At 43.6% G+C, this 15,449-nt stretch overlaps 1 protein-coding gene across 25 annotated transcripts in view; it reads left to right on the top strand.

Annotated features, from left to right (window-relative positions):
* The window catches only part of Erc2 (ELKS/RAB6-interacting/CAST family member 2), an 893,602-nt gene that overhangs the window by 34,570 nt on the left and 843,583 nt on the right, over nucleotides 1-15,449 (top strand). For all 25 annotated transcript variants that reach the window (XR_003735931.2, XR_003735930.2, XM_028882471.1 and 22 more), the window contains one exon: nucleotides 1,372-2,168. Coding sequence is in view for 23 of the 25 variants with exons in the window: in XM_028882471.1 (XP_028738304.1) it covers nucleotides 1,512-2,168 (657 nt within the window). In the remaining 2 variants the exon portion in view is untranslated. The remainder of the gene's footprint in view (nucleotides 1-1,371; nucleotides 2,169-15,449) is intronic.

Below are 15,449 nucleotides of genomic sequence, written 5' to 3'. Positions count from 1 at the left end.
CAGCTGAAGGAAAGAAAAACACATTGAAGATTTCCTGAGAGCAGGAGGCCATGAACACCCATTAAGGCCCTTTGAGGCCCAGCACTGAAGTGATAATTGCAGCCCTGTGGCCCCAACTATATAAAGACTGTCCTGATATACTTGACTCACCACCATAGGGAGCCTCTCTTACTTTTCTTGAGGAGTTAGGGGACCAGGAACTCTAATCCTCTGCACTGTTCTCCTGGGCCATTTCTGTGTGGGTGGGAAGAGGTTCATATGAAGATTAAGGTCAACTAATATGGAAAAGAACTCTCAAATGACCAGCCTGGAAGATGTCTGATGGGAAGAGACAGGAAGGACTGCTGTTTCCCCTGGTAACAGCTTTGAGAATCTGCCCATATGTACAGGCGTCTTGCTGGTTGGAAATCCCTCTTGATTCTAGCTCTGAGATGGGCAGTGGGCTCCAAACCATGTGTCAGTGACAGCTGAATGTTAGGAAGCTGTAGTGTTGGGTGCAGCAGAAAGGAGGTCTGACTTCTAAAGGGCACAGGAGGAGAAAGGACAACACATATGTCAGGTATTAGACATCCAAGGGAGCAGCAGTTTCTCAGTCATTATTTTAAGCCATGTGTATTTGAGGGCCGTGTCCCTAAAGATGGGTTATTTTATTGCTGAAGTCTACAGAATGAACTCTTTGGATTTCCAAACCATACTTAGCATAATTCAAGAGGGAGAGCTTCATTTTCCTAAGGAAAAAAGAATTTCCTTGTTACTTGGTAACTTTTGACTTTGGGGACATGGTGGGAAAATTTGTTTTAAATGTTTACATGTGCCAGGCTGTGGTGGCTCACGCCTTTAATCCCAGGACTCGGGAGGCAGAGGCAGGTGGATCTCTGTGAGTTCAAGGCCAGCCTGGTCTACAGAGCAAGTTCCAGGACAGGCACCAAAACTACACAGAGAAACCCTGTCTTGAAAAAAACCAAAACAAAAAAGTTTACAAGTAGTAAGAAATGTTTCAGATTATTTTTCTTTATAAAATAAATATAGAGGTACCACTTTATTTTATCATCTATCTATCTATCTATCTATCTATCTATCTATCTATCCATCCATCCATCCATCCATCCATCCATCCATCCATCCATCCATCTCTATCAATCATTTTGTCACTAATTTATCATTATCATCTTTCCATTTATCTATCATTCATCCATCATTCTATCTGTCTATCTATCTAGATTTTTTTCAGTGCTGTGAATTGAACCCAGGACCTTGTGCCTTCTAGGAGACCATTTTACTACTTCTGTTAATATATTTTAAGGTATGATGCAATTGTAGTTAGAATTCCAAAGAAGTTTGTTTTTAATTCTCCTTTTTCTCATTTTTCAGATCTCTGAGTGGAGTCGTTTCCTGGTACAGACTATACAAAGAATGTGGTGAAAATTCTGGCCAGTGGAGGAAACATTGGCTTCAACCCTAAGGTTGCCTAGCATTTCTTCTCTTCAGTAGCACCACACCACAGAAGAAAAATGTACGGGAGTGCAAGAACGATCACTAATCTGGAAGGGAGCCCTTCCAGATCACCGCGTTTGCCAAGGTCTCCTCGTTTGGGCCACCGAAGAACAAGCAGTGGGGGCGGGGGAGGGACAGGCAAGACTCTGTCCATGGAGAATATTCAATCCCTTAATGCCGCCTATGCTACGTCTGGACCCATGTATTTGAGTGATCACGAAGGGGTGGCATCAACAGCTTACCCAAAGGGTACTATGACTCTGGGCAGGGCCACAAATCGAGCTGTGTATGGAGGCCGGGTCACAGCCATGGGGAGTAGTCCCAACATTGCTTCTGCTGGACTTTCCCATACGGATGTTCTCTCCTACACAGACCAACATGGTGGGCTGAGTGGCTCATCCCATCACCACCACCACCAGGTGCCCTCCATGTTGAGGCAGGTAAGAGACAGCACAATGTTGGATCTCCAAGCCCAGCTCAAAGAACTGCAGAGAGAGAATGACCTCCTAAGGAAGGAGCTTGACATTAAGGACAGTAAACTGGGATCGTCCATGAACAGCATCAAGACTTTCTGGAGTCCCGAGCTCAAGAAGGAGAGAGTCTTGAGGAAAGAGGAGGCAGCGCGGATGTCTGTCCTCAAGGAGCAGATGAGGGTCTCTCACGAAGAAAACCAGGTAGGTTCTGACCTGTCACAGTGTTCCCAGGCTTTGCAGATGGTTCCAGACCTACTGTATGTACTAAGGAAGTTGGGCACCACAGAGCAGGTTACACTTGGATGCCACGGCAGAACCCAGGAAGCACCGTGGCGTACTGATTGATTTCCTTCCTCCAGAACCTTTCACATAGTGGCAGCACTGGGGAGGATTGATCCTCATTGCCAGCTTCTGTACGTGGTTAATTTTGTTCTCTTTTTCAGCAGTTGCAAAGCAGTTCAGATGTTCCTCCCTCAGCATAGAAGAGGAAAATGTTAACCCCTGCACGAGTAAACACTTTACATTAAAAGGCCACTCTTGACTGGTGACTTTTCATTGTTTGTTGTTATTTTTGCTGTTGAACCAGCCTTGTTTCTTAGAATGAGTGGTGTTCGCAAAGTAGCCAACTCAACAATATGAAACAGGATTGGCAAGAGTGGATTTGATACCCTGTAAGGGAAACGCAGTTTCCTGGGTTTCCGTAGCTTGGTCTTCAGCCTTTATCCATTCAGTATTTTCCCACAATGTATAAGGTGCCTTCTTAGTCTTTGGTCCATCTGCTGTATAATAGCAAAATTAGGGAGATTAGTTTCCCAGAGTCTTCCTGAATTTGCCCGTTCCCTTTCTTATAGCCACCTGTTCCTTCTTAAGCCATTATCCCCAGAAGGCATCACACCTGCTTGACTGGGCCTACAGGACTTGCTGCTGGAAGGCCTGGCCTACCCTCATCTTGTCCGCTTCCTTCCACACTTGAGCTTCCGCTTCATCTTTGGTCTCCCTGCACACAGCTGAGGTTTCCCTTGCTACGGTCTTCCTCTTCCTTCCCACTGTTAGCTTCCCCGACACCCATTCCCTTTCATTCCAGCCAGTGTCCGGTTTTCATCTTCTCGATTGTGTGAGGCCTGTCTTACACAGTATCATTTTCACGAGTGGATCTATGCAAATCTCAGTTTCTTATGTGGAGAGAGAGAGAGAGAGAGAGAGAGAGAGAGAGAGAGAGAGAGAGAGAGAGAGAGAGAGAATGAACTAATGTGAGAGCGCTGAGGGGGAACAGACGGGCTGTGCCATTTGGCCCATGAACTCCCTGGTAGTATTTCACGCTGTTAGAAGTCTGAGATAATTCTAACCTGGCTGAACAAATGACTCTGAGAGCTGGCCTTGCAGTCTGCCTAATGTTACACTCCACCTTTTGATGGAGGTCATCTGACGACCCTCCCACCCGATCCTCTGACTTATAGTACTTTAGAGCTAAGCACCTGTGGGTACATTTATGGCTTCTACAAGGATCTGTTCTTGCTGCCTTTCTGTGTGTTGTAAGCAGCGAGCGTCCCCTTATCTCTGATTATCTGGCAGAGCCGGTGCTGCTTTCCAGATGTGGAAAATGTGATGGTTTTCCCTTGGAACAGAAAGCTCCCTTCTTTACCCTTAAATCAAATTAACATGCATTACCACTGTTTCTGCTGCCTCCTGATTCGCTGGTTCATGAACTCCCTGTGAACTCGTTATTGTAATATGCATTTCCTCCCTGCTCTATATTGTTTTTCTCCTCTCTGTAGCCTTTTGTGTTTTAAGTAGTTAGCGCCGTTTAGCCATGACAAAAGCAGTGGCAGAAAGCTTGAATGTCTTTGGTCTGTCAGCTCTGAAATGACTTTTCCCTCCGCTTCTGTCATTGAGTTTACATTTGATCACCAACCTGCGTTTATACCCATGTGTTTATTTGTAAATTACATTATGTCACAGTGTCAATGTGTTCTTCTGTGTCTTCTTTGATACTCACAAAAATATATGGATGGGACAAAGTATAAATAGAATGAAGTAATTCCTTTTTCCTTTTCTTTTTAGCGGCACCCTGTTTCTTCCCTCTTAGAAGTATGTTAGGATCCCTTTTAGAGGTCTATGCATCCCTCTTGCTCAGGATAGGTTAGGCTTCTCTAGAGTGACAATAGACCTCAAATCTCAGTGGCTTAACACATAACACACACACACACGTACTTCCTTCCTCCTTTCTTCTTTCCAGCATCTCAATATGTATCCTTAGCTGCCCTAGAACTCACTCTGTAGACCAGACTGGCTTTGAACTCAAGAGATCCACCCACCTCTGACTCCTGAGTTCTGGGATTAAAGGTGTGCGCCACCACACCTGGCTTCTGACATTTATTTCTTATTCCCTAAGGTATGAAGCAAGTCATGCGACTCTCCATGGCAGATCTTTCCTGTGTAGTGAGTGACACGGGACCCAGGCCTTCTACATCTGAGAGCCTGGCTTTGAGAATTGCTATTCCAGAGCAAGAGGTTCCTGAAGAAGACACACTGACTCCTTGATTCTCCTGACTAGCAGACAGACATGGTGTTTGTAACTGCATCTGTAGGTTTTTTTAGGTTTGTCCTAAAAGTGGGGCTTGTCAGGCGTGGTGCAAATGCTGATAGCCCTAGCGCTTGGGAGGTGGAGGCAGGAAGATCAACAGTTAAAAGTCCTTGGCTATGTAGTGAGTTCAAGACCAGCCTGGGTTACACATGTCAAAGAAACATAAATGGACAAACAAATAATTGAAAAATAGTGAACCTAGAGGAAATAAAGTTTGGGGAACAGCCCAGACTTAAGTTGCTGTTGATGTTTCCATTTTATTGCTGCCATATCCAGTGGCCATCTGTTGAGGGCTCACAGTGAACTGTGTGTTATGAGTAGAACATTAAGTATGTCATCATCCAGCCTCTTGAATCAGTCATCTGAGGCCAGTACTGGAGGTTTTCTTATCTTAAAGATGAATGTAAATGTAGAGAGAAGGGAAGACTTGCCCAGATTTTTGCCAAGTTGGAAAGTGGCAGAGCTGGCCTTTAAAGTTTTGGTTTGGCACTTGACTTTGTAGGTTGCTACCTACCAAGGGGAGCACTGAGCAGAGAGAGTGTTAGTATAGCAGGAAGGTCATGCTTGATGAAAAGAATGGCAAGCTCTCAAAATACTTCAAGTGTGCATATAAATATGTAATACAAACCATGGGCATCATAAGGAAAAAAGGCAAGCTGTAATGGAATGGCGAAGAATTTGGTTTGTTTAGGATTTTGATTCTTAATTAGGAACTGATTTTTCCTAGAAATGAGTGTGATGCTATTTCTAATTTCTACTTGTGTTACCTAGCTTTCTGTCATTATAACACAAGCTGGACACAATTAACTTACGAAGAGCAAAGGTTTCTTTCAACTCAGGATTGGAGAGGTTTCCGTCCCAGATGGGGTGGAGCTGTTGTTCTGGGCCTCTGATGGGCGCAGTGGGTGGCCGTGGTGGAGGAGCACTCTGCTCAGCCAGGTCTTACAGTCTCCTTCAGGGGCATGCCTTCAATGACCTGAGGACCTCTTCTAAGTGGCACCATCTTCCAGTGGCAGCATCCTTGGAACCAAAACTTTGACGTTTGGGAGAACACTTACTTAAACAATATCAGTACCATTCACTATAGCTAACTGTACCTTCCTTTTAAAGGTTAAAAAAAATAAAGCATAATAGCTGTTTCTATATGCAAGAAAGGGACATAAAAGTCTTTTCTTTTTTTCCTCAAGCTGAGGACCGAACCCAGGGCCTTGTGCTTGCTAGGCAAGCGCTCTACCACTGAGCTAAATCCCCAGCCCCCATAAAAGTCTTAACAGACACTTGATTGTGGTTTCTTAAGCACAACAACAAGAAGCTACAGCTGCAAATGTCATTCTTCCAGGGATGTTAGATGCTAGAATTTAAAACAATGTGAACTGTTCTGCCTGAAGAGCAATGGGAGGCAGACTCATTACAGAAGGGAGGGAAGAGGGAAGAAACTTGTGTGCTCTTGTCTATGACATTCATAGCTTTATAAAGTTGCCCCCAACCAGCACAGACATATATCCTCAGGTGCAGTTTATAGAGGGCATTGGTTTTAATGTCCTCCTGGTTCTATCCATGGGAGCTGAGACCATCTCCAATTCTAAGGGAGGCTGTTGAAGTTGCTCCTTATGATAGGGAAAGTTCAGGAACTCCAGAGCCAATGGGTAGGTGGCCTCCGATTTCTTATGTGCAAAGTGTTGATGATCAGGTTCCTGCATGGGATATTCCATTCCTTCTTTACTTCCCATCTCTTCAGTGACACAGGAATATAAATGTGGATATAAATACATGAATATAAATACATTTGCTGCTGAGCATTGCAGTCCTGAAGTTTGGGGTCATATGTGTAATCCAGAGTACATGTGTGCAGGACTAGCTTAATGTGAGTGCATGTGTGTGGGGCTACCTCTATGTGTGTAATTCAGAGCACATGGGTGTAGGCCAGCTTAGTGTGTGTAATCCGGAATGCATATGTGTAGGGCTAGATTAATGCGCATAACCCAGAGTATATGGGTGTAGGGCTAGATTAATGTGTATAAGCCAAAATCCAGAATGCATGGGCACAGGGTTAGCTGTATGTATGTAAGCCAGAATGCCTAGATGCAAGGCTCTCTCTATTTGTGTAAGCTGGAGTGCATGGGTAGAGAGGGCTAGCTTACTGTGTATAAATCAGAGTTCAGAATGCATGGCGACACAGCTTTTTGTTGTTGTTCATGACTTTGTTGTGTGATGTGCTTTTGCAAACTGCTAGCAAGCAGAGCACAGTATTCTGGGAAATCTATTCTTTGAGGTGGCTGGACCCACAGCTCATGTTCTCAATGCCATAGCAGTAGACTGAGGAACGGTGAGTTTAAAATATTGAACATGAGGTTAAGAGCACTGACTGCTGGTGGGTTTGGTTCCCAGCAACCATCTGGTGGTTCACACTGACTTTAACTCCATTTCCAGGGGATCTGACACCTTCTTATAGCCTCCATGGGCACCAGGTATTCATATGATGCACATACATACATGTAGGCAAAACACATAAGAATAAAAATACAATTTTTAATAATGTTGTTGAATGTTTTGCTGTTACTTGAGATTTGTTTTTGGTGGTCTGTAGGGTTGTGCTAGATGTTGGGGGTATAATATTATGCTGTTATAAGGAGGTCAAGTGACGCAATTTCTCAAAAAAAATATAGGTTTTTCTATTCTCTTTTTCTTTCCTTCTTTCCTTCTTTCCTTCTTTCCTTCTTTCGTTCTTTCCTTCCTTCCTTCCTTCCTTCCTTCCTTCCTTCCTTCCTTCCTTCCTTCCTTCCTTCCTTCTTTCTTTCTTTCTTTCTTTCTTTCTTTCTTTCTTTCTTTCTTTCTTTCTTTCTTTCTCTTCCTTCTTTCCTTTCCTTCCTTTCTTTTTTTGAGACAGTCTTTCTATGTAGCCTTGACTGGCCTGAAACTTGGCATGTTTTGAGCCAGATTTTGACTTTAAACTTGTAGCAATCCTCCTGTCTCTGCCTTCTGAGTGCTTGGATTACAGGTGTGCACTCCAACACCTGACTAGTTAGTCTTTATATTGCCACTCTATCTACCACTGTAACAGAGATCAGAGGGAGAGTGTATGATAGAGAGTAAATGTTCAGAAATGTTGTGAGAAGCTGGGTGAAGTATCACACACTTCTAGTCCCAGCTGCTTGGGAGGCTAGGGTGGGAGGGTAGCTTCAATCTGAGTTCAAGGCCAGCTTGGGCAATAGAGCAAGACCTTGCCTTGAAACACTCAGAAGTGGAAATTTTGTAAGGACTTGATCTTGCGATTTAGTGCACAGATGTTACTGGCTTTTCATATGCCTGGATATTCTGTACAACTATTACCTTTGTGCTTTTAATGACCTCTTTTCCAAATTAGATATATGGGAAGTAATTTTTAGACATTTCTTAGGTTGTGTGTAGCCAGTCAAGGCTCTGTGTGAGTATAAATAGCATCGCACACTAGGAGACTGTACTAGATCTAATATTTACTCATCTTGTGAGGAAGTGGGACAAGGTCATTGGGAACTGTAACCCAAGAAGTGTAAGTAAACCTGTCTGGGGAATGGTGCAGCTTTTAGGCAATGGTTATGTGATCATTTCTATTTCTGATTTAGCACCATAGAATAGAATAGACTCTAAATCAATATTAATAAGAACTTTTGATCCAAATTCAACATATCGCTTATTGGTTCTTATTTGGAGCCTGAAACTGGAAAAGCTGAAAGAGAGTCCCCTCCCCTCTCCTCCCCTCTCTTCCCCTCCCTTCCCCTCCCCTCCCCTCTTCTCTCTTTTCTTTTGAGATAGGGCTCATGTATCCCAGGCTAGCCCAGCAATCACTATGTAGGTAAGGATGATCATGAACTTCCCACGCTTCTGCCTTTACTTCCTGACTGCTTGGGTCACTACACCCAGTTTTATGGGGTGCTGGGGATTGAACCCACATCTTTGTGCATGCTAACCAAGCATTCTATAAGCTACATTCTTTAGCGCCCCTCATCATTTTTATTTTTATTACTTATTTTACTTGTATAACTACAGGCCCCTTTCGGTAGGAGTCATTTGACCCTGTTCTGAAGTTCTCATTTGATTGTGAGTGTCCGGATCTGACGAGCTGTACCAGCTGGGAGCGAGTGATAGAGATACAGTTTATTCTGATGAGAAGGCAGCGAGGCAGCTGCAGCAGGACAGTCTGATAAGAGTGAAACTCAGCTGTCATCACTTTTGTACAGTGAAGGCTCGCCAGGAATCGCTGGGTCTCCTCAGGTTTATGGGGCAGGGACGGGGGTGGTTAGATGTTTCTATGGTTTGTCTCCTAAATGTTAATGTGCTGGGAGCTTGGCTCTTAATGTAACTGTGGGAAGGTGGTGAGAACTTTAAGGTCTAAGTGGGTCATGAGGGTTTCACCCTCATGAGTGGATTAATGTCTTTCTCAAGGATGGGGTTAGGTCTCTGGAGACTGACTTAGGTCTCATTGGAATGAACTGGCTCCTCCTGGGGGACTGCAGTAGTTACTGTGAGAGCAGGCTGCTTAAACAAGACCACCCCAATCTTTGGGTATTTTCTGCATGTGCTCCTTCATTGCTCTTGCGCATATGCTTTTACCATGTCATGCCAACTGCAATGCAACATTCACTAGGAACCAAGAAGTTGCTATCACCACCAACCTTTTTGATGAGAAGCATGAGCTAAATAAACTTAGTTTTCTTGTATTTTACTCAGTCTCTGGCATTTTGTCATAGCAACAGAAAACGGGCTAAATCAGATACATTCACCATGCCAATAGATTTGTCTTACCACTGTACCTTCTTCAGGGCTCTTTTCTTTTGACTGGTAGAAATCTGAGTCCCTGAAGACAGGATGTCCAAAGTGTGGCCAAGGAGATATTTTCCAAAGAGGATTTTCTGGTCAAAGAAACTTTAGACACACATACTAGAAACATTTGCCATGGAAATTCATAATGCATATGTTCTAGGTTGAGTTTTGTCTCCCTCCTTAAAGGTAGGTTGGATCCCTAACTCCTGTTACCTGAGAATGTGACCTCATTTGGAGAAAAGACCTTTACATAGGTAATCAACTTGAAATCTTTAGCATGGGCCCTAATCCAGTTTGACAGTTGTCTTTATAAAAAGGTAGATTCGTACACAGATACAGACATGCACAGAGAGAAGATGTGAACACACACAACTAGAGGGTGACCTTGTAGTTAAGCAAAGGAAAGACTCTTGGAACACGTCCTTTTCTGGGAGCCCTACGAGGAAGCAGCTGGGTTGACAGTCCTGTCTCCGCCTCCATATTGTGAGATAATGAACATCTGTTGCTTGGCTTGTGGTATTTTCTTATGATGGTCCTAACCAAGGAATGCCATATATCATGATATATGTAATGCTCAACTCTTGAAATTAAACAGCACTTAAAATTCATTTTTTTGTGACAATTTCCCAATCTTCCTTGACCATGAAACTTCATCTTAAACTAAATGTTTAGGATGCTATTGCCATAATACCTCTCAACCACCACCTTTATACAGCTGTGACCAGCAATGCTCTTCTGTTTCTTGTCTTGAGCATTGATGTGATGCCTAGGACCAGGTGTGTCATATTCTAGTCATAGAATAAAGACCAAAGACAGTGCTGAGAAATAGGCCCACCATATGGCCTGCCTCCAGATTGCTAGTCATGTGAGAAAGTGAAGCCCTGACTATGTAGATCACTGTTGACTAGGCATTCTATTCAATAACACACTGCCTCTCTGTGTAAGGTTTTTCACTTTATTTCTGTTTGAGATGTGTGTGTGTGTGTGTGTGTGTGTGTGTGTTTCCCAAAGTTACACAGGCACATGGGTTTAGCATTGGCTAATCTAGTTCAGTACCATCATACAGGACAGAGTGCCAGAACTTACAAAGACAAAAACAAACAAACAACAACAACAAAACCTTGAAGTTTTTCAGCTATAGTTTTCTGGCAAGCTGGAAGATCTTTTATCCAATCTTAGGTGATGACCTGCTTAGACAGAAAGGCAATTTTAAATGTCTTCTATAGATAGGTTAGAATTTCTTTGGCTCAGGAGATTGATGAGATGGCGTGGTGCCACAGTGGGTTTCTTTGTTTGCTCGAATGTAAGAATGATTTGAAGTGAGCTATACATCTTTGTCACAGATGTCAGCTCTTTTCTGCCCCAGTAATCTCTTGCAGTCAGCCCTAAAGGCAGGCATGTGTACCACATGAGTAGCCTTACAGACTTTTATTCTCAGGTTTTCTTTGGAAAGATTTGGTTCATACAAGGGCAAGAAATGTTGTATGCTGGACTTTGGCAGATCTAAATGATTCCAGCCTCTCTTTGTTTCTGTATCATGTTAGTTGGGTCATGAGGTTCCTGCAGTGCAGATGCAACCAGAGAAGACATTCTGGACTGCTTCAGTGAACAGATTCTCTTAGTCCCAGTATGCTAAAGGTACATATTGAAAGCATAGGGAGGGGAAGGTAGGCTAGAGGGTCAGGGCCAGTGATCATCCTCAAAGCATTCACTGTCTTATCACATTTCCATGGACAGCATTCTCAGAGGGTTTTTAAGAACCAAGTCTTGACAAAGGGAGAGGAACATGGTGATTTTATTGGCCAACACAAATGGGCTGGTTCTCTTCTGGCCAGAGATCAATTTCAATTTCTATAATTAGTTGCAGGTGGGAGCTCTTGTGGTGGTGTTTTGGGTCCATCGACATCTGTGTGCAAATTCCCACCACCACCAGGTGAACTCAATAAATAGTTGGACTTTGCAGGAATATAGAAAATTATAAATCTTTCTCTCTCTCTCTCACACACACACCCGCCAGATAAAGCTGCTTTAAAGGTCAGGCTTTGAAAGCTGTGGAAAGCCTTTTCAAAAGTTTGGGATCTGGGTTTTTTGGCAGAGTGTAGGCATACAGCCAAGAGCTGGGGGCAGCCTGACAAACAGAAGTCTGGCATGTGCACGTTCTCCTGAGTCTTTGGGGAGCCAGCATCTGACTGAATTTTAGAAGCTACCTGCCGCCATTTTGTCTTCTAACAAGACAGCAAGAAGGGAAGACTGAAGCCGCACCTTCTCATCTCTTCCTGGATTGGCCAGGGACTACCTGTTTGGCAACAGGTACTGATCAAGTTCACTTGGTGGTTCTTAACTGGGGGAAAATTCTGTCACCCAGAAGACATTTGGAAAGATTTTAAGCCACATTTGTGGCTGGTACAAATTGGAGGAAGGTGATACTTCGAAGAGGAAAGAAGGAAGGATGCAGAGAAATGAGGAGGAGGGAGCTAGTGGCGGGAGTGGCAGAGGAGGCAGGGCTACCAGGAGCAAGAGAATTTTCAAGGCAGGGTTTCTCTGTAGCTTTGAAGCCTATCCTGGAACTTGCTCTGTAGTCCAGGCTGGTCTCAAACTCACAGAGATCTGCCTGGCTCTGCCTCCTGAGTGCTGGGATTAAAGATGTGTGCCACCACTGCCCTGCACAAAATGCATTCTTGTTTTAAGTAAGAGGTCAGAGGAGAATGCCCGAGGAGCATGGCTGCTTGGGAAACTTATCACAAAGGATGGGAAGAAGCAACTCCAGGACAATTAATCTATAGGTAGCAGAGGAATGAGAGATCCTCACTCAGGACACTCATTGAGGACCTAGAAGAGTCTTTCCCCCAATCAACCAAAGTGGCCCTTCAGGGACAGACAACTTTTCTTTTGTGCAGTTGAGTTCTAAGGAGAATGGCCTCGTTAATTCAGCTAGAGTTCTTGAGCTTGTCTTCATTCTTGAGAACTTCAAGGCAGTTTGTAAGCTTCCTGGTCCAGGAGCTTTTCTGTTGGCATCCCTCTGCTGGCATCTCTCAGCTTCCTCTTGAATTGATTTCTGACCTTATTCAGGCTTTGTCTTTTGGGAGGTTTCATGTCCTGTCTGTCAAATCTTCCTCTTGGGTCTCAGTCTTCCTGATTTCTGCTTTTTGGAGCATTTTTTTTCTTTACAAAAACCTCTTCGTTCTCTGAGAATTCAAACCATCTACTCACTTCATTGTTATCTCTTGTTTAGGGAAGACTATGACTAAAAGCAGCAGAAATCCATCCAAACTGAGGGTGGTGGTGGAAGGGGGCTTACTTACTGGGAAGAGAGCTGAGTGCCCTGAGGGGATGGGATCATGGTTATTTGGAAGGTGACCAACAATACAAGGTCTTCCTTCCCTCTCTGCTCCCTTGAAAACCTAGTTTCCCTTGCGCCTTGTGAGAAAGTGTCAACTTAAAGCCTATGTACAGCGTCTATACAAGTGCTCAACAGGGACTGCTCTGTAGCAATTTTAAGCTCAGAACTTGGGTCCAAAGCCTAGTGTAGATCTGTCTTTAGAGCCACACAGCCGAATAGGCCTGTGCAAACATATCTGGGAAATGGACAGAATGGGTAGGTTTTCTAAGAGAGCATGTATGGGGAAGGCATTGAGGACATGATGTCCATTGCTGGGAAAACATGTTTGTGTCACATACAGTTGGAAGCTTGTCTATTTTGGTTATCAGAAAGACCCAGATCAAGTAAGACTCTGATGGTTTGGAAATTTAATAGCCATCACCTCTGTCTTGCACAGCCATTTCGATAGCAACTTTAGTTTCTTGGTCTCTTGACCTCCACACTCAGTTTATCAATCTTTTTCTATGCCCACCGGAGAAATTGCAGACGTTTGTATCAATTGATACGAGGATCAGTTGCTGCCATCATATTTTAGCAGGATGCTTCCTTTATCTGATATTAGTATATTAGTATCTAATATTAAATATGGTATATTTGTGAGAATTTTAAAACCATCGCCCACTTTCTGTACATGTCAGGGTTAGGTTTCTATTGCTGCAACGAAACACCATGACCAAAAAGCAAGTTGGGGAGGAAAGGGTTTATTTGGCTTACACTTCAGCATTGCTGTTCATCACTGAAAGAAGTCAGGACAGGAACTCACACAGGGCAGGATCCTGGAGGCAGGAGCTGAGGCAGAGGCCATGGAGGGGAGCTCTTACTGGCTTGCTTCCCATGGCTTGCTCAGCCCATCTTCTTATAGAACCCAGGACCAGCAGCCCAGGTTGGCACCACCCACCATGGGCTGGGCCCTCTCCCATTCATCACTAGTTGAGAAAATGCCTTATAGCTGGGTCTCACAGAGGCATTTCATCAACTGAGGCTCCTTCCTCTCTGATGACTCTAGCCTGTGTCAAGCTGACACACAAAACCAGCCAGTACAGTGCAGTTCCTTAGTTTCAGTTGTTAGTGGGTGGGATTTTGGTACTAGATAGAATCTAGAAACTTAGAACTAGGTATGTTAACATTTACTGTTTTCTATTTGAAGGATGTAACAGCTTGAGTTCTAAAAACTGTCTCAAGATACTGTTCTTGAGTGCATATTATCTAAATAAGAATAGAAAGAAGTTAAAATGTACTGATGTGTTCCTTGGAAGAACTTCTGGAAAGAGCCATGCATGGTTAATATTCCCTCAAAGAACCCTGACCCCATTGCAGTAAGAATGTATATGAGATGGAAAACTAGATAATAAACATGAGGATCAGATTTAGAAACTGCCCACCTTTAGAAATACAGAAAATACTAAAAAAAAAAAAAAGCCTTCTTAAAAATTGAAAATTATGTGCTTTTTGCCATTGTGAAGCCATGCACTTTTGAGGTACCAGTGAAAACATCATAATTTCCCTGGTGTGTGTGTGTGTGGTGTGTGTGTGTGTGTGTGTGTGTGTGTGTGTGTGTGTGTGAGTGAGTGAGAGAGAGAGAGAGAGAGAGAGAGAGAGAGAGAGAGAGAGAGAATGTGTGTAACCTGAACTAAGCATAGTTCACCCCATCTCTGAACATCAAGAGCATCTAATGATGTCTACGTTAAGGTCCTATGTATAGCTATAACTGTTTGATATCAAGTAGTATTTGTGTATCAGAAGCAAGTTCCTAGTAGTTAATGAGGTGAGTGAGATTTGGGGACTGTGGGATGTGTTTCCAGCTCATTGAGTTTATGCTGGGAAGTCAGGAGCCTTTGTAGGGACTTAGGTGAGAGAATGTATGTTGGTGAGGTGGAACTGTGTTGGTGGATTATACACATGCACTAAATGCATTAAGATACAGTGGACTTGCCGGGCGGTGGTGGCGCACGCCTTTAATCCCAGCACTCGGGAGGCAGAGGCAGGCGGATCTCTGTGAGTTCGAGGCCAGCCTGGGCTACCAAGTGAGTTCCAGGAAAGGCGCAAAGCTACACAGAGAAACCCTGTCTCGAAAAACCAAAAGAAAAAAAAAAAAAAAGATACAGTGGACTGGAGGTGGAGAACTTTATCACATCTTCAAGAATAAGTTCCTTGAAAGGAGCTGAAGAAATATGTATCAAATATTTTTACCAAGGACTTCAAAAATTTCCAGCTCACCTCAGATAGTTCTGTCTCATTTTATTTTTTTTGTAATTGCAGGTAAAATCTAGTGCTAAAATTCAGACATTTATGATAGGGCAATAAAAAATTTTGGTGAATTATCTCGTAAGAGTTTCTTGGGTACCTACTGTTTCTAGTTACACTGAGGATAAGCTGAAGTGTAAGAAGTTCTTTTTACCCCTCTGCCATTTCATGACTACTAGTAGAAACCAGTTCCTTTTCCTGTGTAGACTGTGAGTAAAGAACACAGCAGTGGCATATCTCATTTGAGGTAAACAATTGAGTACCTCAGTCTTTACCAGGGACTCAGTCTAGGGAAGGAACCTTCTTGCTCAATTTATTTCTTAGAAGAGTTGTTGATACTGATGTGACTGTTCTCCTCTTCCTGCAAGAGGCCTAGCCAGAGTCCAGGAGGACAGGCGCAGTGTGCACCCAATATTCAGCTCCAGCAGAGCTTCTAGAAGGAGGTGGCATGACGCCGGGGCAGGGAAGGATCTGG

This window comes from Peromyscus leucopus, chromosome 9 (assembly GCF_004664715.2).
Source record: "Peromyscus leucopus breed LL Stock chromosome 9, UCI_PerLeu_2.1, whole genome shotgun sequence".
Lineage (NCBI taxonomy): Eukaryota > Metazoa > Chordata > Mammalia > Rodentia > Cricetidae > Peromyscus > Peromyscus leucopus.
Note: the sequence above shows the minus strand (reverse complement) of the source record. Positions and strands in the feature narration are given on the sequence as shown.